Raw genomic sequence first — 27,808 nt, forward strand, 5'->3', positions numbered from 1 at the left:
AAGAAGATTGTAGGAAAATGTGACTTGTGGGCCGGTATCGATCCACGGCTGTCCTGTCTCTTGTCTCCATCATTTCTTCATTCTATTCAGGAACTCACTTATGCTTTCTCTGCCATCAGCCCTCCCACATCTGGGCAGTCGGGAATATTTCTCTAAGAACGGTCCATATCCGGTGCTGGTACAAATTAAATGCGGCCCGTCATGCTAGGTCTCTATTAGCGTTATTGCTGGAAAGCGAGCTTGGGAGAACACTGTTTGTCTGTTCCCCAGTCAGGCTGCTTAACAGACTCCTAATGGCGCCTATCGCTAAGTTCATACCTGCGGTGCTCTTCTCGAAGCACATAATCCATTTCCCTGCCACATTCAGCAATGGCAGAAGCTTTGTTCTTCGTCTCTCTTTGTCCATCTGGGCCACTAGCACATATATCACCACCACCGTGTCCAGAAGTGGGCACATTCCCAACCTACAGGTTTATCCTCACATATTGTTCCCATCTTGCGAGGCATTGCTGCATGTAGGGAAAGCTCTAGTTGAGATTTCCTCCTTCATGTCTGATGCAATCCTCCACTTCTGCCATGTCCTTGGGCTCAAACAGTCCTTCCCTAGGCCAAGACCGGTCATATTGATCCGAGTCCAGTCTACTAACAGGTTGCAAACCAGGTACACAAAACTCCTGCCCTCCTCTTTTGCTATTATCTCCATGGGGATACGTCTATCTTTGCGGGGCACCAGTGTGGAACAGCATGTGTCCTCATTGCAGCTCTCCTCGTGTGCAAGCAAAGGAGTCATTTTGATTTTCCTGCATCGCAGGTGGGTGAACATAAAACTGCCTTGACCGCTGATTTCTTGTTCAGCCCTTTCACAACCGGATGGTGTGACTCTGAGCCCTGCTAGTAGCTTTTCATGTACCTCTGTTCATCCCAGGGCTGCCCCCTGTACCTATCTTTGCTTCCCTCTTGTGGGGAGCAAAGGTCCAGTGCCTTTGGTCTAATTCCATGTTGCGTACCCTTGCTCTCTTGAGCAGGAGCTCACGCCTCTCTTCCGTGTGCAGTCTGGCGTGTCTCTTTTGCTCTGAACTAAGCGCTGGTTTCGTTGACCTGGCTTCGCTTTCGAGTTCACCCTCCATTTCCTCCTTGGCTACCTGGGAAAATCCTGTAGCCCCACCCTCGTCCTCGGTTCCCGGGGGACTGGATCTCCCTTCCTCTTCCAAGCTCACTGAATCACTATCAAGAACAGCCAAAAATTTCCCTAAGACCCGTTTACGCTCGCCTGACCCAGTGGGAATGCATATCCTACCAGCTTTTGAGGTGTCAAGTGTCGAGACGGGGGACAGAGTCAAGCTTTTGGGGGCCCTCTCTGGGAACTTGGGCTGTGTTGGAGGTGTCTGGGCACACTTGGTTTAGGTTCTGACCTTCTTTCAGTGAGGGGCACTTCAGCTTCTATTGCTGCTGGGTTTGAGTGGCCTAATGCAGGGGTAGCAGGTGTAAGCATGTCCATCCTGCATATGGTAAGGGTGGTGCTGATGGTTTATTTACTGACGGCATTGTAGGGCTATCACTTTTGGCCTCTTCGAAGGTGGCTCATAATTCTAGTAATGCCTCTCTCTTGTCTCCCTTTTGACCTGCATATTTGGTTTTTATATGTGTTTTAGTGTGCACAATTATGTTCAATTATGTTCATGTCAAATGGTCCCTCCTTAGGCCAGGGAATCATGTGTGCTTTTGTGTGTAAATGCCACTCTTGGCAAAGCTGTGTATCTGTAGTGGGGAATCCATGGCAATTTTAAAAAATTGGCTAATAAAATTCAAATTATGTTTTCCTATTTTGGTTTGTCGAATCATAGAGGCAATTAATATGTGGTGCACTCTTACAATTTACATACTATGTGCTCAGCGTTTGCAATTTCTTACATCAAACTGTTCAAACGAGCATTTAAACAAATTAAGGTAAGACTGCAGACGTACTATTGTAACACAGGGTGAATATGCAAAATGTTAGAACAAAACCTGCAACTCACATTTTCACACAATACAGTTTTTAATGACAATCAAGGCAATAACATCACGTACAATGATACGTTTTAATAATAGTCAACAGAAAAACATGTCTTTGTCAAAACAATGGGTATGTTCATGAAATGTCCTCTAGAAAGAGAAGACTGGCATGGAACTAAGTGAACTGGATAGTCTGCACTATCCACTCCTAGAGAAAGGTGGTAGTCACAGGCACCAAAACATAATAACTTGGGAATCACTGGCCCCTATTGACCACACACCAGTTATGCTCAGCTTCCTGGGTCCAAATTTTCCTTAAGGTCCAAATTACACCCTGTGTCACACCCGAGGTCCAAGCGACCAACACCTCTCACTCCTTTCAGATACTAATGGAGTTAAGAAACCTGTTTAGCACTGAGAAATCCCATTTAGCTAAAAATCTATAAGACTGAGGTGCCAACTCCACCCAATCAGGATAGCTATATCACAAAAGTAGCATCCTGGGAGCCATAAAGAGCTATATAAATAAATATTCACCTTTGCTATCGAAAATAGGTGACTTCTGCGGGATCGCCTCTGAGGTCTCCTTACGACTGATACAGTTGGGATAATATGCTAGACCCTGTCAGTGGCAGGCCGCTCAGGTAATTATTTTACGCATCTCCCTACCTAGTTTGCTATATGCCAAATGCTTTATAAACAATGTTTCAGGTTCGAATGTAGTCTCTTACCATCTGTCACTGTTGCGTCATGACGGACCTATGCCCCACAGGTTCAGCGGAACTTACAATTAATTACGGTGTCTACCCACCTTTGTCATTGCGCAACTTGAAACCGTCCAGGCTGGGTCACCTTCCTTTGGCTGCAGTCGAGTGCGAGGTCATAATCCCTCCAGGCTGGCTCACCAAAATGTTGCTCAGGTTCCAACTTTTTAATAAAAACAGAAGACAAGATGCATTTTGCAAAAAAGAACAGTTTGTTTATTGAAAGAGTTCAGCCGGGAGAACAGTTACAGGCACGAAGTCTGAGGACTGCCTACATTTACATTGGGTATGTATTAATCTTATATGCAAAATTACAAAAAGCAATAGAACTTTCTGGTATACCATACATATATGGTGAGGAACGTTGGTTGCTGTCTTAGAGTCTTAAATGAATGGTCACATGGTTACTACAGGTGGGTCTCGGCCTTGGGTGGACACAGTGTGGCCAGTGGTGTATGTGTCCAGATGTCCAGCATGGGAAGCATGTGTTCACAAAGTGTACTTGGTCCTGATCGGTTATGTGTTCCTAACTCATGTGGCATCTGACTTTATAGTGTTTTCAGTTGCGCACATGCCCCCTCTGGCCATGTGTGCTTTATTGGGAGCAATCTCTACTGACCATTGTAATGTTGCTGCGCCTATCTGTTGGATTGATCAAGAGTTTCCTGCCCACGTGTTTGCCTGCAGAGCTATGCACCTTCCCACCTGTGACCCATCAATCAGTAATCTCAGGCCCAGGTCGTGGGGTCTGCCTGACTACATACTACTGACTACTGAATCAATGTCTAGCTAAGCATAGAGAACTAATTTGTGTAGGATTGGCAGAAAAAAGAGTGCTGAAGGTCAAACTTATGAGTTTTTTCAAAACTAAGGAAGAATGGGGTTTAGAGAATGATATGGGGGTTCTGGGCGGTATGGTATTTCCCCCACTAGGTTTGTAAGATTTAATCACCAAAAAGGCATATGGGGATATCTTGTACACACCGGAGAATTCAAAGCCATTTTTAGTGGCCATGTGTTGGGACAGAAGTGAATAGAATGATACGTACTTGTGAAACCTGCTCTATGAGTGAGGAATCTGCTGAAGTGTTATTGAGTGAGGAATCTGCTAAAGTGTGAAAGCTATAACACCGGATTTTCCTTCTGCTCCATGGTGCGAAATGGCAATGGATATTTTGGACCCATTTTCCACTCCGTCACATAATGAATTAAGTGTTCTAGTGATGGTTGATTATGTTTTTTTAAGTGGCATGAAGTTAGTTTGTTGGGAAGATGAATACCGATGTGGTGATCGAGTTCATAGGAGATGTTACTGTAGGATAGGCATTACAATTTGTGTCAGAAAAAATGCTCTGGTTGAGGAGGGCAGATTTGCAAGCAAGAATGGCAAACGCTCTCCTTGAAGCTCTCATCAAGCCCAAGACACCTTCACAGAAGTCCTCTTCGCCATCGCTTACACACACCTCAAAAGCCAGAGAATACCTGTTGACAATGTGACATACAATGGAAAGTGCTGACTGAGCTACAGAAGCCACCCTAAAACATAGAGGTAGCCTATCTCCCCAGAGTAGATTACGTTTTGTGAGCCGGATCTTGCCAAGCCGGGAGTGAGCCTCCTTTAAAGCCAAAGTTGTGGTACTAAGATCCCCCTTCTGTAAGGAGATGACACAGAAGAAGTCCCAAACAGTGCAGACTGCTTACTGCACCAGCGCGGTTAACTCGTACCCCTGCGGTATCACCACAGAAATTATTACTATGCTGCTAGAGGTAGAGATAGGCCAGGGCAAAGAAGCAAATATCCGCCAAAAAGAGCATGGCATCATCCAGGCTTGGACTACAGAGAAGTCCAGGTAGAAGTCTGAGCAGGACATGACTAGCTGCTCCACGGAACAGATCTGAGAGATTGGCGGGAGGACTGTTGGAATCCCTGCCTTTGAGGAAGTAGAACTGAGGGATTGGTGCTGCCCTGAAGGCATCATCATGTTGGCATCTAGTGGACTCTTCTTGAGATTCCTCTTGAGAGGCAGATGTGTAGGGGTGTTAAGTTTCTCATGAGAGTGTACTGGACCTGGTGCCAGATGCTAGGTGACCCCCCACCCCACATGGGTTTGTCACCATTGCAGAACCCACTCACGCTCCTTTCCCTCATTGTAACTGAGGGAGGGGATTCTGGAGGCCAGTCCACCTTCAACTGATTAGTCGATCTACTCTCCGGATAGCAGACTCAACCAAATAAAGGGTGCTAGGCTGAAGGATTATATAGTTCCTGAGCCAAATAAGGGCACCACCCTGTGAGATCAGGAGTACTGGACCAACAGGGGACCGACTGGAGAGCTTTCCTCCCTGTGTGGATTGGAGGAGGCAATACTTTAGCCACTGCTGAAAGAGACTGCAAGTCAGACACTTTCTGAAAGCAAATCTAGCAACACCCCTCTCCGATGATCCAAGACACCACAATGGTGAAAAAGAAGATGTTCATTGTGTACTGACCATGCATCAATTCATATGGTAACATCTAATGAATGACAAATGGTTATGCATCTTTGAAATCTGCCCAAGACATTGATTTTAGAAAGTGTGGCAATTTGTACAACTCTGAGTTTGAGGTTACCCAAAATGTCATGTGATTCAGAGAACATTTTGTAAAAATTTTGAAATTCTATTGATAATAACAAATGTTATACTATTGTGTGTTCCCACGTTTCTACTGAAAAACAGTACACCAGTTGTGTGGCTGAGGTTATTGCAGTGATAGTTCTATTTATTTTACGGAGTTTTATATAGTGCGAACTTGACCTGAATCGGGTATCAGACCGTTTTACAAAGCACCAGTTGCATTACATGAGGACACATTCATTTTTGTTAGGCACGTAGAGAATAAGTGATTTGCCCACAATCACAAGATGTTCAGCATCATTGCAGAGACTCAAACCCAGTTTGCCAGATTTGAGGTTGACCCCCTAGCCAGACCCCCCTAGCCATTAAGCCAACTCCTCTCCCTAGGAAAGGCCCTCTAAACACACCAAGGAAACATCAAGTTTTTTTCTTTTCAAATCCATTAATTCTGGAGATGTCAGTTTCTACAGTGTTTGGAACTGGGCTGAGACGACCACCAGTTAAACTTAACATCCCCAGACATTTCTTGAAACTAAACTCCAAACACAGTCCACTGTGGTGTGACTGGAATGAATCCGACTATGATTTTTATCCAGAATGCACTGCAATGTGAAACTTTGGCTATAATCAAGGATTTTCCTCATAATTCTAGGAAGGAAAGTTCCCAAACTGCTTAGATCTACAAAATTCATACCACCCAGCATTCCCATGCTTCTCCTAATAAAAATGATACACCACTTGTGCAGGTGGACCTTCCGTCCATAAGAAGAAAGGCCCTGACATGCAATTTCAAATGTACTAATTCTGGTGATGTGAGAAGCTGTGGCATTCAGGACCAGATTTGAACGGCACCCAGGGAAAACCTACCAACCTCAGACATTTCTAAAAACTAAACACCCTAGGGAGTCTGTGGTGGTGTGATTAGTATGGAACCCCTATGTTCTTATACCCAGAATGCCCTGCAAACAATCAACTGTAGCAAAAATCACAGAATTTCCTAAGATTTAAATGAGTGAAAGTTCCATAATCTATAAAGATCCCCAATATTCCTATCACCTAAAGTTTCCACACTTATCCTGACGAATATGATACACCACTTGTAAGTCAGCTATAACTTAAACATATGTCGTCAATCTGGTGTCAATGAGATCTTCAGATAGGTATGGTTTTGGTCCGCTTCTATGAAGTGCCTTATGTCCACTCACATGTAGGGAGATCCTTTCAATCGAGGAAACAGGGAAAAGCAGGATGGTAAGACTTTGGCCATTACCTGGATTTGCACAGTTTTCTGTCACATAAATATTATATTAGTATTTTTGATGCATACTTTGATGTTCGCCTGACATTCTGTGTAAGAAAACCTGCAGGGATCAATAAAAGTCATACTACCATGGATAACCCTGAGTCACTAGATCGCAGAAATGTTCATTTTTTGTAAGGTTCCCTGGGTGCTGAATAACCCCAAGTTGAATTTTTGCAGAATATCCTGAGGAAAGGGCGAGAGGAACTCAGTATTTTGGGCATATTTGTAAAATATGTAGGCATTCTTGGTAAGAAAATGTGTGGATTTCCCTGGGGCACTAGCTTTCAGAAATGCCCGCAGATGGTAGGATCCCTTGTTTGCTTGCAGACTCAGAACCCAAATACTGCAGACATTCCCCAAGGCAAGTGAGAGGGAATAGGGATTACTTTGGGTGGGTTAGCATATGGACGAAAAAATGCTGCCTCCTATTCTGTCTCCCCCAGGTGGCAGAAACATTATATAGTGCCAGGTATGGGACCCAGTGGTAAGATCCACCAAGGCAGCATCCCAGTACTTTTCTCACTTTTTTCACCTGTATGCTGGTAGTCTCTCTGCACACAAAGATGGGCAGATTGGTATATTTGTCACATTTTAGCCCTCCGCATGGCAGAAGGTGTGGTGGTTGCCCTTCCTGGTAGTGTCCAGTCTTTAATGAGAGGAGTGCCTGGGGTTCCCTGGAAACCACTTGTTTGCTGAGGCACTGGAAGATTGGATGAAGGGCAGCAAAGTAAAAAATTATGATGGGCTGTACAATTTGGTTCTGAAGGTGCCATCACCAGATAACCACAAAGCTAATTGTGACCAGAGAGCTTGAGACAGGTACTGACCTCTGCATCAGCACCAGAATGTCCAATAAGGTACCTGGGAGTGACCACAGGACGGCTGGTTCAGGTTTCCCTCCTCAAGGGAAAGGGAGAGCCAGTATAATATAGAGAGGGCTCCAAAAGGCCCCAAGAGAGTTTTGGAGGAAGGTACCCCATTCCAGCACTGAAGGGGAGGATTTGATGGTCAGAAGCCCACCCTCCATGATGTTATGCCTGTCTCCAATCAAGGCACAAGAAGGTGGACTCTGTATGACCCAAGACAACACCAACAGGTAGGATCACCACAGGCATAGCCAATGCAGTCCAGAGGGGAAGATTTTCCCTGGAGGAAAGGGTAGAACATGCCCCAATATCTCTTAGGTGGGGGGTGGGACCAGAAGGAAAGTTGTGCTACCCGTGGCTAAATTACTAATGGGAGGCAATGGGAAATGTGAGCTATCCTTGCTTTATCGCTTCCTACTGACAAGTACACCTAACACATTTGTAAGGCTGAGGCACACATGGGAATGACGTGGGAACATGTATGAGGAGGAATGGCAGAGGCATTGATGGTCCCTAAAAAGTGGCCATAGCTGCACAGTTTAGAGCGATCCAACTTAACTATCTACATGGAGTGTACTGTACCATACACAAATGTTGGCACTGTGACTGAATACCCTCTTCTGGCTGCCTGGGGTGTAGGGAGACTTCTGTCCTTAGATACGTCCCTTCTGGCGAGGTGTAATCCTGTCATACCGGTGGCAGACCGAAGTAACATTAAAAGCTGGCTCTGCTTAATTTGTATTCTGAGCTACACATCAACAAGTACAAACTAGCTTTTCTTCCACTGGGCTTTTTCCTAGCTAAAACAGACATTACTCAAAGCTGGTGAGGGTGAGACCTGCCCAGTCTGACTGGGAATGGAGCATGGATCACTGTATGTCCATTAAGATTCTATTATACAAAGCCAGGGAATGACCCCAAAAGCATTACAAAATATGGGGAAACTGGGTGCTACTCCGGTGATTTGAGATATTAGGTGGACTCTTGGTGAGGTGGCGGTCACATAAACACCACATCATAAAATCCTGGGCTTGATAAACAGCTCTCTATTCAAGAAAATGAGGCTAGGTGGCGTCATAGAATATGCAGATGTCTTCCCACTGACTGAAGAAATTTGTAACCAAATGACAACATTGGTAAGCATATGTTCTTCGCAAGCACAATAGAACAAAACGTTTCATAAAAGACAATTTATGTGTGTTAATTCCTGGATGATTAGTGAAGTGTCCATAGAAGAATTTTGTTGTACAATCCTGAAGGAAATGGTCATGTGGACACTGGCTATTCAGTTGACAGTGAAGTCAAAAGTGGGTTGGGATGCATACAGAACTGTGGTGTTGTGGGCCCTGGGCCCACATGCTCACAATAATGGATGCTGACACTGTGTGGTAGGGTACTGTACCTGGCCTCGAGCATGTACACCCAGGCCCTTTCATTAACAGGGTCACGTCACTCGTGACGCCTGTGAAGAATAGGTGTGGGGTGCATGTGTGACCAGCCCTCGAGGGAGTGGCTGGGAATACAAATGCCTGCTGAGAAACTAGAACATGTCCAGTAGGCACTACAAGAACCACTCCTCAGTCAGCAAAAGGTAAGATACGTTTAGAGCTCTTTAGAAGGTGAAAAACGGCCAAAGTGCTGTGTCCTTGGTGGTTATCTGCAAGGTGAAAAAGTGTCAGAACACCAGATATCCCCTGGCGCGGGGGTGTAGAAAAAGAAAATGGTGGAAAACATAAATCATAGGTGGGGTGTGGACATGATGAGGAGATGCAAAGTGAGGCTTGAGTTTGCCCAGTGCAACACAGGAATTCGAGCCTAAGATCACGTGACTCAACCTGTATGTGTATGCTTGTGCTTTTGCAGTGTGCTCCGCTGGCCGGGGTAGAATCGAGGAGAATGAACCCGCGGGATTGGTCGTTACTACCATTGTCGCCGACGCCGACATCACGGTGACCATTGACCAAGGACCAGACTCCGGCGCATACTCCCAGGCCTTTGAGATTAATGGCACCTACTTGGTCACGAGGGAACCTTTGGATTACGAGGTGAGTGATTTCATAAACCCCTGAGTCTTTGCAACAATTGTTGAGCGAGAGCTCTGACTGACCACTGGCACATAGAGCATTGTGGCTTGTTTCTGCAGAAGGCAGATTTGCATAAATACATATACAACAATGGTCCTAAAAGTTCAATTCATGATAAAAGTGCATTTACATTATGGAAACATCTTTGGTCGAATGTGTGTTCCGTGTACATCAACCCATGATTTGATCTGTTGGTTAAGTCAATTATTAACAGGAATCCAAGGAACAAACAGACAATTTGTTGCAACGGCTGTTAGTTCCCGTATATTTACACCTTCTTTCTTTTAAAGTGATATTTAAGCCCATAATCACAAAAGGTTGTTCTGCTGGTGCTCTGGTGCATAAAAGGCTGAGGCAGAGTATTATTAAGTAACATCTTGTAATTAATCCTCAGAACTTCACATTGTTCAATCAAGAACCCAGTCCTGTTAGATATAGTCAGCCTTTCAACCCCTAAATAGCTAAGTGACAACTGGTCACCTCAGGACAAGAGTACTTCAGTCTACATGAAGTCAAAGGATCTTCCAATGTGTTGGTCCCAGTGTCACTGCCACATTAAAGCGGAGGGTGGCGTGCCCAGAGTACTTTATAGTAATTGTTAGTCGATGCAGAGTTTCGGCTGTGCTGCTGCTGTGAAGCATGCTTTACTTGAAGAGAGCCACACGGCCAAGACGCAGACTTTTTATTACATTCATGCCGCAGTACCAATGCTTCATTGGCCAATGATTATTGTACTGTATTCTGCATAAGTAACCCCCAAGATTCCCCCCTATTTTATATGATTATTTGCCTGATGTCTCCTTGTTGTGGAAAGGCCTCTGTACACATGAACCATCTACTATTCTTCTTTGTCTGCATTTAATCCTTCTTCCTGGCCCCTTCTTCCTTTTCACAATAAAGTCTTGAGATTCTACTTACAATTCCCTTTCTTCTCTTTTTTTGAATTTGGCCACTGTCAGACTCCAGCTCCTTCATTTCATCTTCTGCCACCTATTAGTTGAGGGACTTCTCCACCCTTTTACTCCAATCCCGCTTCTTCCCCCTCCTGGAGATGCCTATGCTCCGAAATGTCTGTACTAGTCCTTGAGCTGCACTGGAGCAAAGATCAGGTGCAGCCATGCTCCTCTGTCTCCTGGCCACTGATCTGTAATGCTGGCTAGGGCTCATCATATTGGTGGACTTAATAGACCCCAGAGCTTTTGCTACTTCTTCACTATCATGTTTCGGGCAGCACAGTTGTCCCTAATGCCTAAAGAATGTAGATTTTCCTAGTAATTTATGACGGAAAGTCTTAATTTTATTATAGACACGGAGGAGAGTATTATGCTTTCTAATCTTGTTGTTATTTAAATAGCAGCCAAGATAAGCACTAAGACTACAGTTCCCAGAGGGCCCAACAAAACAACTGGCCAATGGGAACGCAATAAAACAGAACAAGTTAACAAATCAGGTAGAAGCCACATGTATTGCATCACAACTGACTGCGAACAGTCCTCTTTTCGCTGGCGAGCAGCTCAGATAGTCAATAAAAAGAGGAACAATCGAAAAAACAATACAAAAGGCTAAAGTCCAGGAAAAAAACTCTTGACCAACATCCAGCCAGGATAGTCGAACCGCAGAAATCACCTTGGAGTAAGTCAAACTGGAAGGAGACGCGACATGAAGCGGTGAAGAGCACTCTTGCAGACAAGTAGACTCATCATGAAAATGCAGGAGGCAACGTTGGAGTCGCTGTAGGGAGGAAGAAACACAGATTAGAAGTGGTGAGGTGGGATAATACTCACCTCCATGTCTTTAATAAAAATGAAGACTTTCCGTCATAAATTACTGGGAAAATCTACATTTTATGGCAAGACCGGAGGCTCATATTATGCTTGTGCAAAGCATATCAACAACCAAAGAAACAACAGAAACAACTGGCTTGCCATAGAACATATGGAAAAAATTATCATTAGACCAATCAGCAGATCTCAGAATATCCTCCAAAGGGAGCTTGCCCAAAAAGCTTTGGAGGTCATGGCTCCCCTGGAGGAATGGACCCCAAAAACGGTGACATCAATACCTGCAAGGGACATGACCCACCGAACCCAAAGGGCCAGAGTAGCGGAGGAAACAGGAAGATGGGGTTTGCAAAAGGAAATGAGGAGTTGGGAATGAGAGGACGTTCCGAGATCAGTGGTTCAATGTTCATAAACCATGAGGCATTGACCTACACATAGTTTAGGATGGTAAGGGAAATAAGGGTAAAACACAGAATTCAAATTTGTTTTTGTACGTTTATGAACTTGAAACAAAACACCGGTCAGAGAAAACTGACCGGGGAGAGGAAATATCTAATGCCTCAACATCTGAAACATGCTTAATGGAAACAAGACAAAGCAACATGGTAAGTTTGGTAGAGATCATTTTGAAGGACCAAATTATCATCCCATAAAGTAGAATACTTAGCCAACGGAGGTTCGGAAAAGCGTACACCTCGTAGAAGGCGGCAAATGAGCGGGTGCGCTCCAACCGGCTTGCCATCAATAGGACAGTGATTGAGGGAAATGGCTGATCTATACAAATTGACTGTTCTATAGGACTTACCTGCACTGGCTTCGGAAGCTAAGAAATTGACCACAAAATTTAGAGGGGCTGAAAAGGGATCGATACGTTTTTGCAGACACCAGCTAGACCATAAAGACCAAACAGACTTGTAGGCTTTGGAGGTGCCAGGGGCCCAGGCTTTACTGATAAAGAGAGAAGCTTCTTGTGAACTGAGGAGGTCAGGAGGGACAGACTGGAGAGCTTTCACACGGACAGGAGCAGGGATTTGTCCAGGTAGAGATTGTGAGAAAGGCCTAAGAGGCTCAGGAGCAGATCGTTGCAGGCCAGGAGAAGAACCGGAAAGTCCACCGTCATCTCCAGAAGAGACGGGAACCAAATCTGTGATTGCCAAAAGGGAACTACTATGACCAGGGAAGACAATTGAAAGCGGACCTGAGAAAGAACCCTGTTGATCATGATAAAAGGAGGAAATTCATCATTGAGATGAAGGGACCAGTCCTGGAGAACCGCATCCGTTGCCAAAGCCAGAGGGTCCGGTCGCCAACTGAATAAATTAGGCAATTGGGTGTTGAGGCGAGAAACAAAGAGATAGATATGAAAAGGGCCCCATTTTGGAGAGAGAGATCGGAAAACGGATGGAAGAAGCTTCCACTCGCTGTAGTCTCGAAAGCCAATCTGCAATGGAGTTGAGATCTCCGGGAAGATATTCTACTTTGAGAGAAAGTTTGCTTGAAAGGCAATACTCCCAAAGACTCTTTGTGAGTTCTGCTAGAGGTTTGGACTTGGTGCCACCTAGATGGTTTATGTAGCGGACAGCAGAAACATTGTCCATGTGAAGGAGAATGGAGCAGCGCACCTTGTTCTTTGTGAGACTTTGGATTGCAAAAGAGCCTGCCAGCATCTCTAAACAATTGTGTAATTTTGACTCCTCGCGAGAACATGTACAGCCAGGCGATATTGGACCACAACGGGCGCCCCAACTCGATAGGCTTGCATCGGATTCTAATACAAGATCTGGGGCCGCAGCAAATATAGTTAGCCTGTTCCAGGCATCTAAATGGTCTATCGACCATTGTAGCTCGATGCGAGACTCTTGATCCAAAGCGATGACCTCGGAATAAGACAGACCTTGGTGAAGGTGCCAAATCTTTAGACGTTGAAGGGTGCGATAATGAAGAGGCCCTGAAAGATAGCTCGGATGGAGGCAGAGAGAAGGACGACGATCTGCGCAAGAGACCCGAGTGAGATCAGAGAGGAATGAAGAACTTGATACATTTCTGACTTCATCGTTGAGACCTTCGACTGTGGGAGCAGGAGAGACGCTGTGAAGGAGTTCACGAGAAAACCCAGAAACTCGATACTTTGAGAAGGAATGAGCATAGACTTTTCGATGTTGAGAAGGAAACCCAGATCCAGGAGAAGAGATCGGGTGGTATTCAGGTCTGACAAAAGATTCTGCTTGTCAGTGTTCATGAGCAGAATGTCATCCAGGTAAATGATCAGTCTGATCCTGAGGGACCGTAGGTAAGCCGCTACGGGTTTCAAGATTTTCATAAAGCACCGTGGTGCTGACAAAAGGCCGAACGTAAGGGAGCAGAAACAGTAGGTGACGCCTGACCATTGGAATTGAAGGAAGTTGGTGTGAGAAGCGTGAATAGGAATGGTAACATAAGCGTCTTATAAGTCTAACCTGACCATCTAGTCGTTTGGACGAAGAATGTCTCGTAAATGAATGATAGTTTCCATTTTGAAGTGGCGATACACCACAAATTGATTAAACCACTTTAGGTTTATGACAGAACGCATTATCCTGTTTTTTCTTTTGGACCAGGGAAATGGAGCTGAGAAACCTTGACGTATCTAAGGGGCGATTAGATTGGCCTGTTTTAGGAGAAGGTTTTAAATCTCCACAGAAATGAGGTGAGACATGTCCGCCCAAAAAACTGGAGGAGGAGGAAAAATAGTTTGTGAAGGAGGCACGTAAAACTCTATAAGATAACCTTGGACAGAGTTTATAAACCAGGGATCTGCTGTAAGAGTGCGCCATTTTTGGATAAAGAGTTTCAAATAGCCACCCACTGGGGGAAGACCTACCTTGTTGGTTGCTGTTGTGGCGGTAATGTTTCTGTCCACGACCTCTGTATCTACGACCTCGTTGCGGGAAGAACTGTGGTTTGTACTCCTGGTAGCCTGAATTAAAGGAGCCTCTGGAGTCTTGATTTGGATGGGAGCGGTCGGAAGAGCGTCTCCTGCCTCTGCTGCACTCCCAAAAACCAGAGGAGAAAAAACTTTCTTAATAGATTGTTGAGCCTTGTCCAGAGAGGCGAAGGTAGTGACGAATTTACTGAGGTCTTTTACCAAGGACCGTCCGTCTTGATGCCGGGTTCTAGAGGAGCCAGATTGGCAAGCTTAGGATCAAGCTTGATAAGCAGCCCTTTACGACGTTTGTGACTGATAGCCGCGTTAGCATTGCCTAAAAGACAGAAGGCTCGCTGGACCCACAATGAAATGTCCTCAGCATTCAAATTTTGACCTTCCAGGCGAGCAGATTCTGCCAGATCGAAAATGCAAGCCAAAGGACCCACAATATCCAAAAGCTTGTCTTGGCAGGTGGACCAAGCTTTATCTACCCCTTTTGCGAGGATCTTTGCCAAATTTCGAGAAAAAAGTAAGGAGAGGTTGGTCAATGGAAGGAACAACTTTAATGTTGGAGGGTAAGGAAGGTTTTGGACATTCGGATTTTAACTTGGATCGGGCTGACTTGTCGAGGGGAAGCCGAAGTCTGGCTGAAATGTATTCGCCAACATGCGAAGCAGGGAACCACTCCGTAGAGTTGGGATGACTAACAGTGGAAGGATCAAACATGGGAACTCCACTGGAATCCAAAACTGGAGAAAAAACAAAGGAGTCGGATTTGCGCTACTTAGATGGGGGGGGGGAGAAGGGTCCTGGACGTTAAAAAACATCAAACAAATCATCATCTGCATCAGACATATCATAGTCTGTGTCCATAATTGTGGGAATCACCAACTTTTCAGGTACCTCGACATGTTTATATTTAGATTTTCTTTTACCCTCAGCAAAGGCTGATAACCCCTCCTTGGAAGGAGGCCTGGGAGGAACTAAGTCCTCATTCTGGTGCAAGGGAGCCTCACTAATCAAGCGTGACGCATTTTTGGAGGAATTAGACGACACACCAATTTTCTCTTTCTGCTTTCCCCCGCAGAATGGGTCAAGGCTTTAGACAACAGACTGAGCATAGATCTTTCCATACCTTTGGAAAAGCGCTTCATGGATGCTTCAACAGCATTCCCCACAGAAGTATTAATAAAAGCATTTAAATCATGTTTAAAGGCTTCGCCTTCTTCATTATGCAGTTCAGACTCTGAAGAACTATCAAGTTCCAATATAAAAGAGATGAAAAACCTAGGCAGAGCAAGGGTTAACTTGAGGGAACAGGGAGGAGCCGGAGGCTGAGAAAATGTGTTTATCCAGCACTGAACACACCCACAACAGGAGGGGAAAGGCCTCAGACTCAGAGCGGGCACCGGGAGTAAAAACGTCCTTGAAATGGAGACGATCTCTATTTGTGGAGGAAATGCCGGAAAACCTTTGCACGACGCGTTAACACGAAGTTGAACGTGCGCGCGTGCAAACACTCTCTGTTTTGGAAGTAAATGCCGGGAAACCTTTACGCGACGCGTTAACACCAAGGTAAACGCACGCGTAAGCGAATGAGGCAGAGAGAGATGCCTAGAAATGGAAGCGTTGTGGCAAGAGAGACGCGGCAATGCGGGAAAGTAAACAGACGCCTCGTGATGCGGTAGGCTGAAAAAGCACCTCGTGCGTGGGCAGGAAACAGCTGAGGGCTGAACAGTGAAGGAGCAAGCTTAACAGATAATCGTTGGCACAATATCAGGCATTTAAAAACAGTAACAATAAATGACCAAATTCAACATATCAAACATAAAGGAATGCACAAACGCCTGAGCAACGAAGAGAAGGCACTTATCTGACTACGAGCAGCAAGAAAAGAGAACTGTTCGCAGTCAGTTGTGGCGTTATACATGTGGCTTCTACCTGATTGGTTATCTTGTTCTGTTTTATTGCGTTCCCATTGGCCAGTTGTTTTACTTGGCCCTCTGGGAACTGTAGTCTTAGTGCTTATCTTGGCTGCTATTTAAATAAACGCAAGATTAGAAAGCATAATATGAGCCTCTGGTCTTGCCATAAAATTAAATGCCTGCAGAAGACAACAACCCTGCACCCTCTACCCTTTTCCATATGATACAGGCTTGTAAGGCTGACCATGTAGACCATGTCCGTGCTTATTGTTGCACATGCTAAATCTCCCCATATGTCTTGCACGTTTTTTTTTAGACCTAGTTTCTCTTTCACCATCCCTCAGGTGTGGGTTCACATGTACCCGCTCTTGCGTACCATTTTGACATTTGCATGTATTTTCCCATGCACCCGCTTCACTGCAGATGGCATCTCGGAGCATCGAAGGTGCATCATTAGGTCCACCTTCTCCACATTGTGCCACACCTTTGGTCCAAACCACACTGAGCTGCTTTATTCTCCTTATCTGTCCCACCATTTTTTGCTGGTTTTCTGATTGTTTTCAGTAAAGATATTGTGGGAGGCCACCGCAGACTGCATCCCGGTCCATCATTATTTTGCACACCATGCTACCACAATTTGGACCCAACCATATTCAAGTCAGTCAGTCCAATGAGAACAGTCCAGCCTGAACTGCCAAGCCAGATCCTCCCAGAACCGGAACAGCCAATATAAGTTCGGTTTAGCCCTAGTTAGGTCTCATCAGCCAGTTGAGCCCGAACTGCCAGACCAGGACCTCCATGAACTGGAACCCAAGCAGCCCAGGACCAGTTATGCCCTGGTAAGGGTTCATCAGCCAGGTATAGCTTGGTTCCAGTGGCACAGCAGGCACGTGACCCCCTTCCTGGTGCACCCATCCCACTTAGGATAACACTAAAATATACAAAAAAGTGATGGCTGAAATGCTTGAATTCCTCTCAGCCGCTGATAATTCCTTGGGCCGCATCTCAGTACATCAGTTTTTTTTCACATCATGCCACCTCAGTTTGGACCCAGCCATTTGCAAATCAGTCCTGACCCTGCTCCAATGGGACGGTACGTTTATAAGTGGTCGGAGTAGTTGAAAACATTCAAATATACATCAAAAATGTGAACATAAACACAAAAATATAGATCACCATAAGGTCAATTCAAAAAGAGAAGAAGAAGTTTTTAATTCTCTTTCAAGCCGCATTAGATGCAATTGTAAATCAAAGCATTAAATGGGTAATTGTGCCTTTTTCTTCAAAAATAGTGTTCCTTGGTGTAGGAAGTGACACAGCGAAGAGATGGGGAAGTGATAGTGAGGGACAGGGTAAAGGTGTTTGTGACATAGATAAAATACACACTATATACAAGTAAGCCTTTCCAGCCTGTCAAGGTCAATTAGTTCCATAATACATTGCTCATCGGTACATTTTTAATTAATACATACTGATCCATGAGCATGTGAAGGTTTGGTAAAGATGGTCTACGTTTCGACCCCCAATGAACAGGAGGGTTATTGATGACCTCACAGCGGGGTCTTCATCAGGACAATGGAACACCTATGGGTAATGAATACGGTTCAGAATCTAATCTACTAAATGTGGTGAAGTATCTAATGTAAGAAAATGGAAGTGAACTTACTGGTCTGTAGGATGTACTGGTAAAGTTAGATCCTAAGCGGGCTTCTAGACAGCTCCAGTAACACTGTTAAGGAGACATGGGTGTGAGTCAGCATGTCAAATACAAAAATTACTAAACAATAGTAATCAGCATGGGGTTAAATACTCACATCAAAAATGGACAATTCGGGGCATGAGGATTCAATCTCCCATGGTCAGCGGAATAATCCGATACAAAAGTCTGAAATGAGGAGGGGGCACGGTGTCACATACCTGGGTTCACAACATAATGGTTGCGGCTAATATTAACATACAGGAAATGACGGGCTTCCGTTCAAAACAGGGTTGGGTTAATACACATAGTTAGAAAAAGCCTCTTTTGAATCATAGAGCCGCATGTGTCTATAAAATGCCATCGACTGTAATGCTAATTGAGTATGAAGCGCGAAAATGCGCTTACGCAAGATGGAAGGACCTGTCGGCGAGTGACAATCTAAAATGCACAAAAGCGGCAAAGACTACGGTAATTGAATAGAAGAGGCTCAACAACTCCCAGATCATATGGGTGGGGGACGCCTGTCAGAGATTCGATCTAAAATGCCAGGAAAGGCAGCAAAAGCGCTACTTACCTCAATCAGTTGGCGGCTGCAAGTTGAATGCGGCTCGCCTGTCTCCACACGTACAAGTAGACTCGTCAACGTGCGTGCACCGCGAGGTGCAGCCGCTCGATGGAGGCAGAAGGGCTCGTCTGGCCTACACCAATGGGTGTAAGGTAGGGCGTATCCAAGTTACGGAATCTGCTCTGGCAGCGGCCAGTGTGTGTCTGCGTGACAGCGCAAGAGATACAGCTATTAGTAAGGTCCTTAACACAGAGGGGATAATTAGATAGTAGAGGTGAATATTGCGACCTCTCCAGTATGTGGGTACTGTCAACAAAAAAAAACCCCATGATCAACATTTCAGGGGTTAATTGGAGAGACATGCAAATATCAAAAATCTGTTGTAAAAACATTGCATATGAACGATAAACAATACAATATGGCATACCACATATGTGTAGTCATAATCTGTTCAGGATAGTATATCTTTAAAATATATATATTTTGCATCTTGAAGGGGATGTTAAACCAGAAAACATGATATATACATTACTTGGGACACTATTTATTTATACAATTAGTTGTGTGTGTGGGTCTACATTGTTGTAAAAACATTGCATATGAACGATAAACAATACAATATGGCATACCACATATGTGTAGTCATAATCTGTTCAGGGTAGTATATCTTTAAAATGTATATATTTTCATCTTGAAGGGGATGTTTAACCGAAGGATATGATATATACATTTCTTGGGACACTATTTGTTTATACAGATAGTTGTGTGTGTTGGTCTACACTACATAGTGTCTGCCCTGAGTTATTCGGTATGTAGGCAAGCCATTTGTGCGTGGGTAGAGTCTTGTTCGTTGAGTCCATTCAAGACACTATTAAAACGGTGCATCCACCTGCATTCTCTAATATTTAGGATTTGGGAAAGGTCACCTCCCCTTTGTCCAAGAGATACCTTCTCTAGTATCACCAATTTGATGGATTCCGGGGTGTGGGTAGCATCCATAAAATGTTCCACTAGTGGTGCTCCAGCTGTTTTGCAGCGAATTCTACTGCAAGGATTCGTGTCTTCGCCTTTTGTCTGGTCTGGCCCACATAAATGTTATTGCATGGGCATACAATGGCGTAAATAACGTTCTCTGTGTTGCAGTTAGTGTGATCTTGAAGGGTGATGGTGTGTTGTCCATGTGTGAAGGTCTTGGTTTCTATACACATGGGGCAGGCCTTGCATTTAGTGCATTTAGAGTTTCCCAGTATTTGAGGTAGGTTCCACATTGTCTGGATGGTCTGTTGGGGTGGGAAATCAAGTAAGGAGCGTACCACTTGGTCCTTGATATTTTTGGCTTTTTTGAAAGCGTGCGTCGGTGGTTTATGTACTTCTAGAGTGTCCGCGATCAAACCCCAATGACCATTGATTATTCGTTTGATGTCATTACTTCTTGTGCAGAACGTAGTGACGCATATCATCCTGTCCAGGGTGGTTTCGCGGTGTCTGGGAACAAGTAGAGTCTCTTTGGCATTGTACCATGCCCTCTTGCGCGATCTCTTGACTAGTCTTTTGGGATAGATCCTGAGAAACTGTCCAAAGGTGAGATTATCCCGAAGTCCTCTGGTGTGGTGGCTGGTATACCGTAGTAGCGTATTGCGTTCTGCCGGTTTCCTGAAAAGGGTGGTATACAGGTGGTTATCTTTGACTTTAATGCTAATATCTAGAAAGTCAATAGTTTTTTTGTCATATTGCATAGTAAATTTGATGTAGTCTGACTGTGTGTTTAACCAGGTGAAGAAATTAGTGAGGTCATTACTATCTCCTGTCCAAATTAGCAGCACGTCATCTATGTACCTTCGCCATTCAGTGATGTTATTCCTGAAAGGGTTATGTTCCAATGGGAACAGTCCAGCCCGAACTGCCAAGCCAGGTTCTCCCTGAACCCGAATAGGCTAAAGAAAGCCTGTTTTGCCCTAGTTAGGGCTCATCAGCCAGGTATAGTTTGGTTCCAGTGACAGAGTATGCGTGGTCTAAACATGTTTTAGTAAAGTTTAGTTAATTATCTTAGAATGTAACAGGTAATAAAATATACAGAAATACATATTTAGAGACATTACATATATATTTTTTAACTTTTTTACTGTTTACTTATATTTAACTTACAAAAACATATTTTAAGGCCAATGCACATTCATGCAGGGGGTTGTATCGTCTGAAAAAAGGAAGAGGGAGAAAGTAAAAAGAACAAATTAAATGTCTAAAGGACAACTTCTTTGGTGGTTGTCACTACAAATTGGAGCACAAAATGTTACTATTTTAAAATCAGGTCTATATTAAGCATTAGAGATTTTGGCAAATAGATGGGTAAAGTTGATCCTAGTCTTGGGTAGGAATCTATCTTTTAAGCTATCTTTAGCCTCTTTAAATTATGTTTTGTCTCCCATGACTAAAAACTCAAACCTCCCCTCGTATTTTTAACCAGCTGGTTTCATATCTGTATTAACAACTCAATGGTCATTTATTTGAGCCTGTTCCACTGGAAAGCTTTAAATTCAACAGCTCCTATTCCAAACAAATGACATTCAGGAGTGCCTCACCTTTGTGTTAAACTAAAAATTAAAATGTAAGCTCTCTATAGTTGCTGATTAGAACTCGGTGGTGAAGCTACAGTAGATCACTGGGGAGTCAACTGACATGCTGGCAGTGGTTTAGCTATCAGTGGTGCAGCAAGTGAAGTTGTACTGGGGCCCATTGACTTAAGGGGGCCACTGCATCCTGATTGTTGCTGTATTTTAGTACAGCATCAGTGATTATGGGGACTATTTTTCTGCTTGCACTCGAGTCCACAGCACCCTTGCTACACCCCTGCAGACTGCTGCTGGTGTTGAAAGTACATGCTTCACTCAGCATGCAAGACTGTTATTCTGCCATGAATGAGGAAGATCTTTGACAATTTTTAGACAATGTGCCCTCATTTAGCTTTCAAGAGCACTCTCCATGATTTAGTTGACAAAATAAAGCCCCTTATTTTGTTCATTTACTACAGTCCCCTCAGTATGTAATGCTTTCAGTTCTGATTCCTGCAATGGTGTTCAGGTGTGCCTCACATTCGTCATGAATACAGAATGTTTGCGATCTAATATAGCCTTATATCCCGCCGTAGAGGGCTATACCGGCTATTAAAGGCCCTCTCCAGCGTTAGGGGATTTGAATCCCATCAGGCTCCCAAAATCCTTTATTAACTGCCAGAGCTGTGAACAAAGAAACATTGGGATGTTGGAGCTCCAGGCTTATAACAGCCATTATAAGCCCGGAGCACTCCATTGTTTTTAATGGAGCTCCCAACATTCCAATGCTCTAATTATCATTAGAACCCTGTTGAAGCCGCAGTAGAACTCTCGGAAAAAATTGACATACTGTTGCTGCTGTTGGGAATATATGTTTTACTCACCATGTCAGATGTTTTTATCATGTGACTGAGGAAGGTGTTTGTGTATTGATAGAAAAAAGGTGTTCTCAATTTATCTTCTTGACCACCTTCCTGAACCTATATTTGAACATCATGACAGAAAACTGCTATCTCTCAAACATACTTAATCAGATCCTAGTAGAGGATCAGCATTTTCCATGGATTATAATCACTTTAGAGTTCACCATAGTTCCTAAAATTAGCATTACACCACCAACAAAAGATTTATATTGTGACTAAAATCTTTTATCATCCTATCCTTTATAAATGGTCCTTAATGTGACCCACAAATCCAGGCCTTTATTCCAATACATCTCCGCAGAACCCTTCAACTCCACTCTAGTCAATAACTATCTTGGAGTGCCTCCCTCCTGAAAAATATTGTTTAATCTTTCTCTTTTTACTAATTGTTGACTGTGGTTTCATGTCATCGAGCATTGGAGCAACAGAGCACTTTGTAGGCCATTGCAAGGTGAGCAATGTTCAAATTAGACATAGCTGTGGTATAAGATGCAAAAGCATTATTGAATAAAGTCTGGGGGTACATTTTAAATTTGTAAGTCAGAATAGCGAGGTCACAAATAAAAATTGCAGAATGCCAACTACTACTATGTTGTCATGTTAAGTATATGTAGGTAAGTTCGATTTAATATTATTAATTCCACTTCCACCTACCTCGGAGATATACATCAATAGTCAAGGTATATAGCTCTGCAGAGTAAAACAACACAGACCTGTATATACAAGTGAAATTCATTCCCCCGCATCCATTTCCACAGGAAGTGACATCACTGCATTTCCCACCATCTACCTATACAGGAAGTGACATCCTTAATACCTTAACCTTACTTCAGTCCACTCGTCAGTTTCTCCTACTGCCTTAGAATCCCCAGAAAATGAGGGCAAAGAAAAAGGCATCTCCTTTTTCGGCCTGCTAGTATACCTGTCTGGCATGTTGTCTTCAGACCGGATGTTTGCCAATCTCTTAACAAATGCATCCATGTGCATGGAATTCCAGGTGCTCTGGTACCTCAGATAGCCATATGCAAAGGTTATGCACTCCATAGATCTTGACACTGGACATCATCTGGCATAATATGCACCCAGCCTAACCATTCTATATCTGGCTACTATGAGCTAACAATTATCTTAGAAGCTACTAACAGTCAAAGCCTGCTCAGTGCTGCAGCTGTGCCCTGGACCTGGCTGTGAACGCAAAGAGACGTATGCTGAGTAGGGGCTTTCCTGGCAGCCAGGACAACAATTAGCTGGGAGACACTCTTATCTCCACAATGTTCCCTCAGTTTGCATGTTGTCCCACTCCTCACGTGCAGCTGCACATTCGGTACCAGTGCATGGTGTTTTCCCTGACCCTCTCAAAAACTGTTCATACTCACTGAATACTTAGTGCCATTGGGGTGAACAAAACATCAAAGAAGCAGAACTCAAACTGTAAGAGACGTATAAGTACTGAAAGACAGATACACACCAAAAAAAACAATGAATGGAAAATATAGTCATGCACATATCTGTAAAAATACTGAGAGAAGTCCTCAGAGATAGGGTCATACATAAATATTGAGATGAGCCTTCAAAGATAGATGCATCTATTTACAACAAGCATTGGCAAAACCAACAGGTCTCGCCTTTGGCAATGGTTTGTAGCCATGCTGCACAGCAATGTAGATGCTTTTGAGTGTAGCTAAAACTAATTAAAAAAAGCATGGTGATGGAGCCAGGGCTAATAAGCTTTTTTTTTCAAAAGTGCATTTGTGCTGGATGCATAATAGTCCTGTATTCTTTTTATTTTTTTAGCCATGCTGCACAGCGGCCACCATGGGTGGCTGGTGACATTTGAATGTAGTGGGGCATACAAGTTGGGGATGAGTGTGCCAGACTGATTAGAGGAGGGTTGGAGATGGTTCTGACCACAAAAACATTTTGAAAAAGGGATGGGCAAATTGTGCATCTAAAAGCTATTTTTGATAAATAATTTGGTGAAAAAGCAAAAAGGGTTATAAACCAATTCTAATGGTGTAGTCTTCGAATTCTTAAAAACCAGAAAGAATTCAGATTCCAGGTGAAAACTAGAGAGTGATTTACATTTTAAAGTGTTCAATATTTTCAACACTTACACACTACCTGTGCTCTGCAGCAGGCCCATTACCTATCTGTGCTATTTTATGACAAGTCGAATATGTGGCTAGACTACACACAGATCTCACTAGCAAATACATTAATCCTAATAGGTATTTCACTGCTAGAACTGCATCCACCTAACGTGCTGGGTACATAGGTAGTAGGTGTTTTAATCCCATAAAAGGTTTTAAAATTCAGTCTGTTTCACCAATTAAGTAACCCAACTTGCTTTCAGTACTCTGTCAGTGAACCTCACCTCATTCCATCCTGGGCTGATCCCAAAAACAAAACCATGCACTGATCATTGCACTATTCTAAAAGTAGATGTCAAGGCACTCAAGGCTAGAATGAACTTACAGCACTGTTATGGCAGTGAGTGCACCTGAGCCCATCCTGCCACAGCCGTGGTTTGACAGAGCCCATAAAACATCTGGGATCTTATTATTGCATTGCATTACCAGTTCATCTGAGCTCACCCTATTCTGGGGACTGCACACTTCTCTCATAAAGGACCTTACTCCAGCCAGTGCTAGAACCACCACACTGTACCGTCAAGGCTCCTGAAAGCATCTGGTGTTGACAGCCCTTTTTTGCCATGCAAATGATCTCAATCCATTAAACATAGGTACAAGCAAACATCTCGACAAATGCACCTCATCCACTTTAGAAGAGAGACCACTCCACTGCTCTGCAACAGTATGTTTGCACTTGCACTGCCTATTTTGAGAACATTATACTGCTCAGTGAATGCACTGTAACATACATAGGTTTGGGAGTTGAGGCCTCCACCTTGCTCTCTCAGTGAACCTCACAACTTTTGATGTTGGAACCTAAATGCTACTCTCTCACTTCACCTCAACCAATCTATCCAGTGTTAGCACAACCATCCCACTCAGCCAGTTCACTTGAACTCATCAAGGACCAGTGGTCTTTACACTGCTCCTTCATTACAGGATACAGTGCTTTACAAACCCACATCGACTTATGCTCGGCACCTTATACAGTCTTGCCAGTACTTTTGAGACCTTCCAGATCAGAGATCATTTTACAACTCACTCCTTCAATCCAACCAAATGAACTTGTACAAAAAGTGCAAAAAAAGCTGGTCTACCAGGGCAGAAAGCTTTTCAAAAATGAACAAAGTCCTTGCTAGAATAATGTCAACAGAACTCAAGGAAACACTTAAAATCCTCACATGGTACGTCAATGGACTTGGGGATAAGTTGAAAAGGGTAATAGTACTACAATATCTCAATAGACTTGCCCCGGACATAGCACTATTGCAAGAAACCCATTTAGTTGGTAATAACTATAAGGCACTAAATAGATGGGAATATTAATTGGACGTAAATGCAAGCTTCACATCTGGCTCCAGAGGGACAGGGATACTAATCTGTAAAAACCTTCCACTAGTTCCACATCGGAGGCCGTTTCACCACCCTAGAAGCAAGCTGGGAAGGGCGACCAACCAATGTCTTATCAACATATGCTCCCCCTGTACTTCAGAAATCAGCCCTCACAGATCTAGGAAAGCTGATCCTAGAGCTACCACTTGGCATTCTTGTTCTAGGTGGAGACTTCAATTTGGCCCTCAATGACCAAACTGATAGGCAGCTGTCTCGCACCGTAACTCGAAACTCCACACCTCTCTCTGAATTTCTCAATGCCATGGGTCTGACAGATGTATGGCGCCACTTCAACCCGCAGTTGCCACAATTCACCTTTTTCTCAGGGGCGCATAGTAGCCAGTCCCGGAAAAACTATATCCTGACACACACAGCAGATATAGGTAAATTCAGAGAAGCCCAATGCCATCCACGTGGCATGTCAGATCACTCGTTATTCCGGGTCAGTCTCTCATTCAAAAAACATCAACCAAGCAACACTATAACTATATATCCATGGCTCATCAAGATCCCCACTATTAAAGGCACACTGATACAACAAACAGACCTCTATTTCAAGGAAAACGTGGACTCGGTCACATCACCACAAACGATATGGGAGGCCTTCAAAACTGTAAGGGCAAAGCATTAGCATGCCAGTGGGACACATTAGGTAAAGGAGGTGGAAAATAGAGCAACTCGAAACCGAACTGCAAGATAGGGAAACAGAATATACATAGTCCACAAATGAAGCAAATAAACATAAATTAAACACTAAACAACTTGTATGCAAGGCCCTAGTAACGGAGGCTACTAGAGCCACAAAAATGGCAACACATTATAAAATATACAAACTAGGAGATAGAGTGGGTAAACTGCTTGCTTGGCTAGAAAGACAGGAGCAAGCAGCATGCTGAGTCCCCATGTTGCAAATAAACAGCACTCATATTATAAGAGACCCACAAGAGTTAGCAGATGCTTTTGCCGATCACTACGAAAGGCTCTACACTTCAGTCGCTAAAACCACCTAAAACCACCTAAAAAAACCCACGCAATTGCTTGCAGACATCCCCCTATTGACCCTGTCACACGAAGATAGGGACTCGTTAGAAGGTGATCTCATGTACGAAGAAATCAGTTCCACAATCGGCAACATACAATAAGGGAAGGGAATGGGGCTCAACGAACTCCAAATCGAATTTCTCAAAGCCACCACATCCCAGACCTCACCACATTTACGTGAAATGTTCCTCAAGTGTTATGAGAGAGAAGCTCTACCCAAAGACCTAAGACTGTCATCCATGGTGGTCAAACATAAAAAGGGGAAACCAGCCAAACACTGCAACTCCTAACAACCGATCTCTTTAATAAACGTTGAGACCAAAATTCTTGGCCTCTGTGCTCGCTCGTCATCATCAAAATAGTACGTGCGGACCAATCAGGCTTTATGCCCGGCCGCAACACGGCCTTAAATATCCGTCGACTGCATAACGTACTCAGTCGGAAAAACACAGTAGCAGAAGACGCTGTAATATTATCACCAGGTGCCCAATGGCATCCAACACAATTGAATGGCCCTATCTATTTCAAGTACTGAACTGACTGGGATTCAGCTCTAACTTAATTAAATGGGTTAGGCTCCTCTATACTGACCTCAAAGGGCAAATCAGAGTGAATAACCATACCTCACGGACATTCCCATTGAGAAGAGGCATGAGGCAAGGGTGCCATTTATCACCCCTGATCTTCTCCTTAATGCTAGAACCCCTCACAACCTGGATCAGGGGCGATCCACTGCTTAGAGGCTTAAAGTGGGCAGAGGGACACACGGATAGAACTGATAAGCGTGGCTCAAATCCACCCGAGTGACTTACCACACTCACCTATAGTTACCCAATAATAAGTCAGCCGGACAGTGGAGAAGAATAAACAAGGCAATTTTATTAGGCCACAAACTCCCATATGAGAGGGCCCAGTCCGACCTCACCCCTAAGAGTGCGCCGAGAGGACTGACCCATCCCAACACAGCAATACAATATAACAGGATACATCAGGGTAAAACACGCCCAGTCTGGAAAAATACTGGACCCCTGAAAGAGCGAACAATGGCCTCACACAAGAGGCATCTGCACCTGCGATGGCAACATTTCTTATCTTGGCCCAAGGCCGCGTAGCCAGGCCTCAGCGTCTCCAACACATGAGAACACCACTGATAATGAATTTGCTATAGTTTCGATCACAGTTAGCCAAGAAAGGAAAACTACTGCGTTTAGCATTTCTTTCTCTATTCCTACGGGAGGGGTAAGCGAGTGCGACTCGCACGCAGAGAG

At 44.0% G+C, this 27,808-nt stretch overlaps 1 protein-coding gene across 4 annotated transcripts in view; it reads left to right on the forward strand.

The window, feature by feature from the left end:
* CDHR5 (cadherin related family member 5) overlaps positions 1-27,808 on the forward strand; it is a 392,579-nt gene that overhangs the window by 62,531 nt on the left and 302,240 nt on the right. For all 4 annotated transcript variants that reach the window (XM_078682818.1, XM_078682819.1, XM_078682820.1 and 1 more), the window contains exon 2: positions 9,408-9,589. In XM_078682818.1, coding sequence (XP_078538944.1) covers positions 9,408-9,589 — 182 coding nt within the window. The remainder of the gene's footprint in view (positions 1-9,407; positions 9,590-27,808) is intronic.

Source organism: Lissotriton helveticus, chromosome 3_1 (genome assembly GCF_964261635.1).
Source record: "Lissotriton helveticus chromosome 3_1, aLisHel1.1, whole genome shotgun sequence".
NCBI lineage: Eukaryota > Metazoa > Chordata > Amphibia > Caudata > Salamandridae > Lissotriton > Lissotriton helveticus.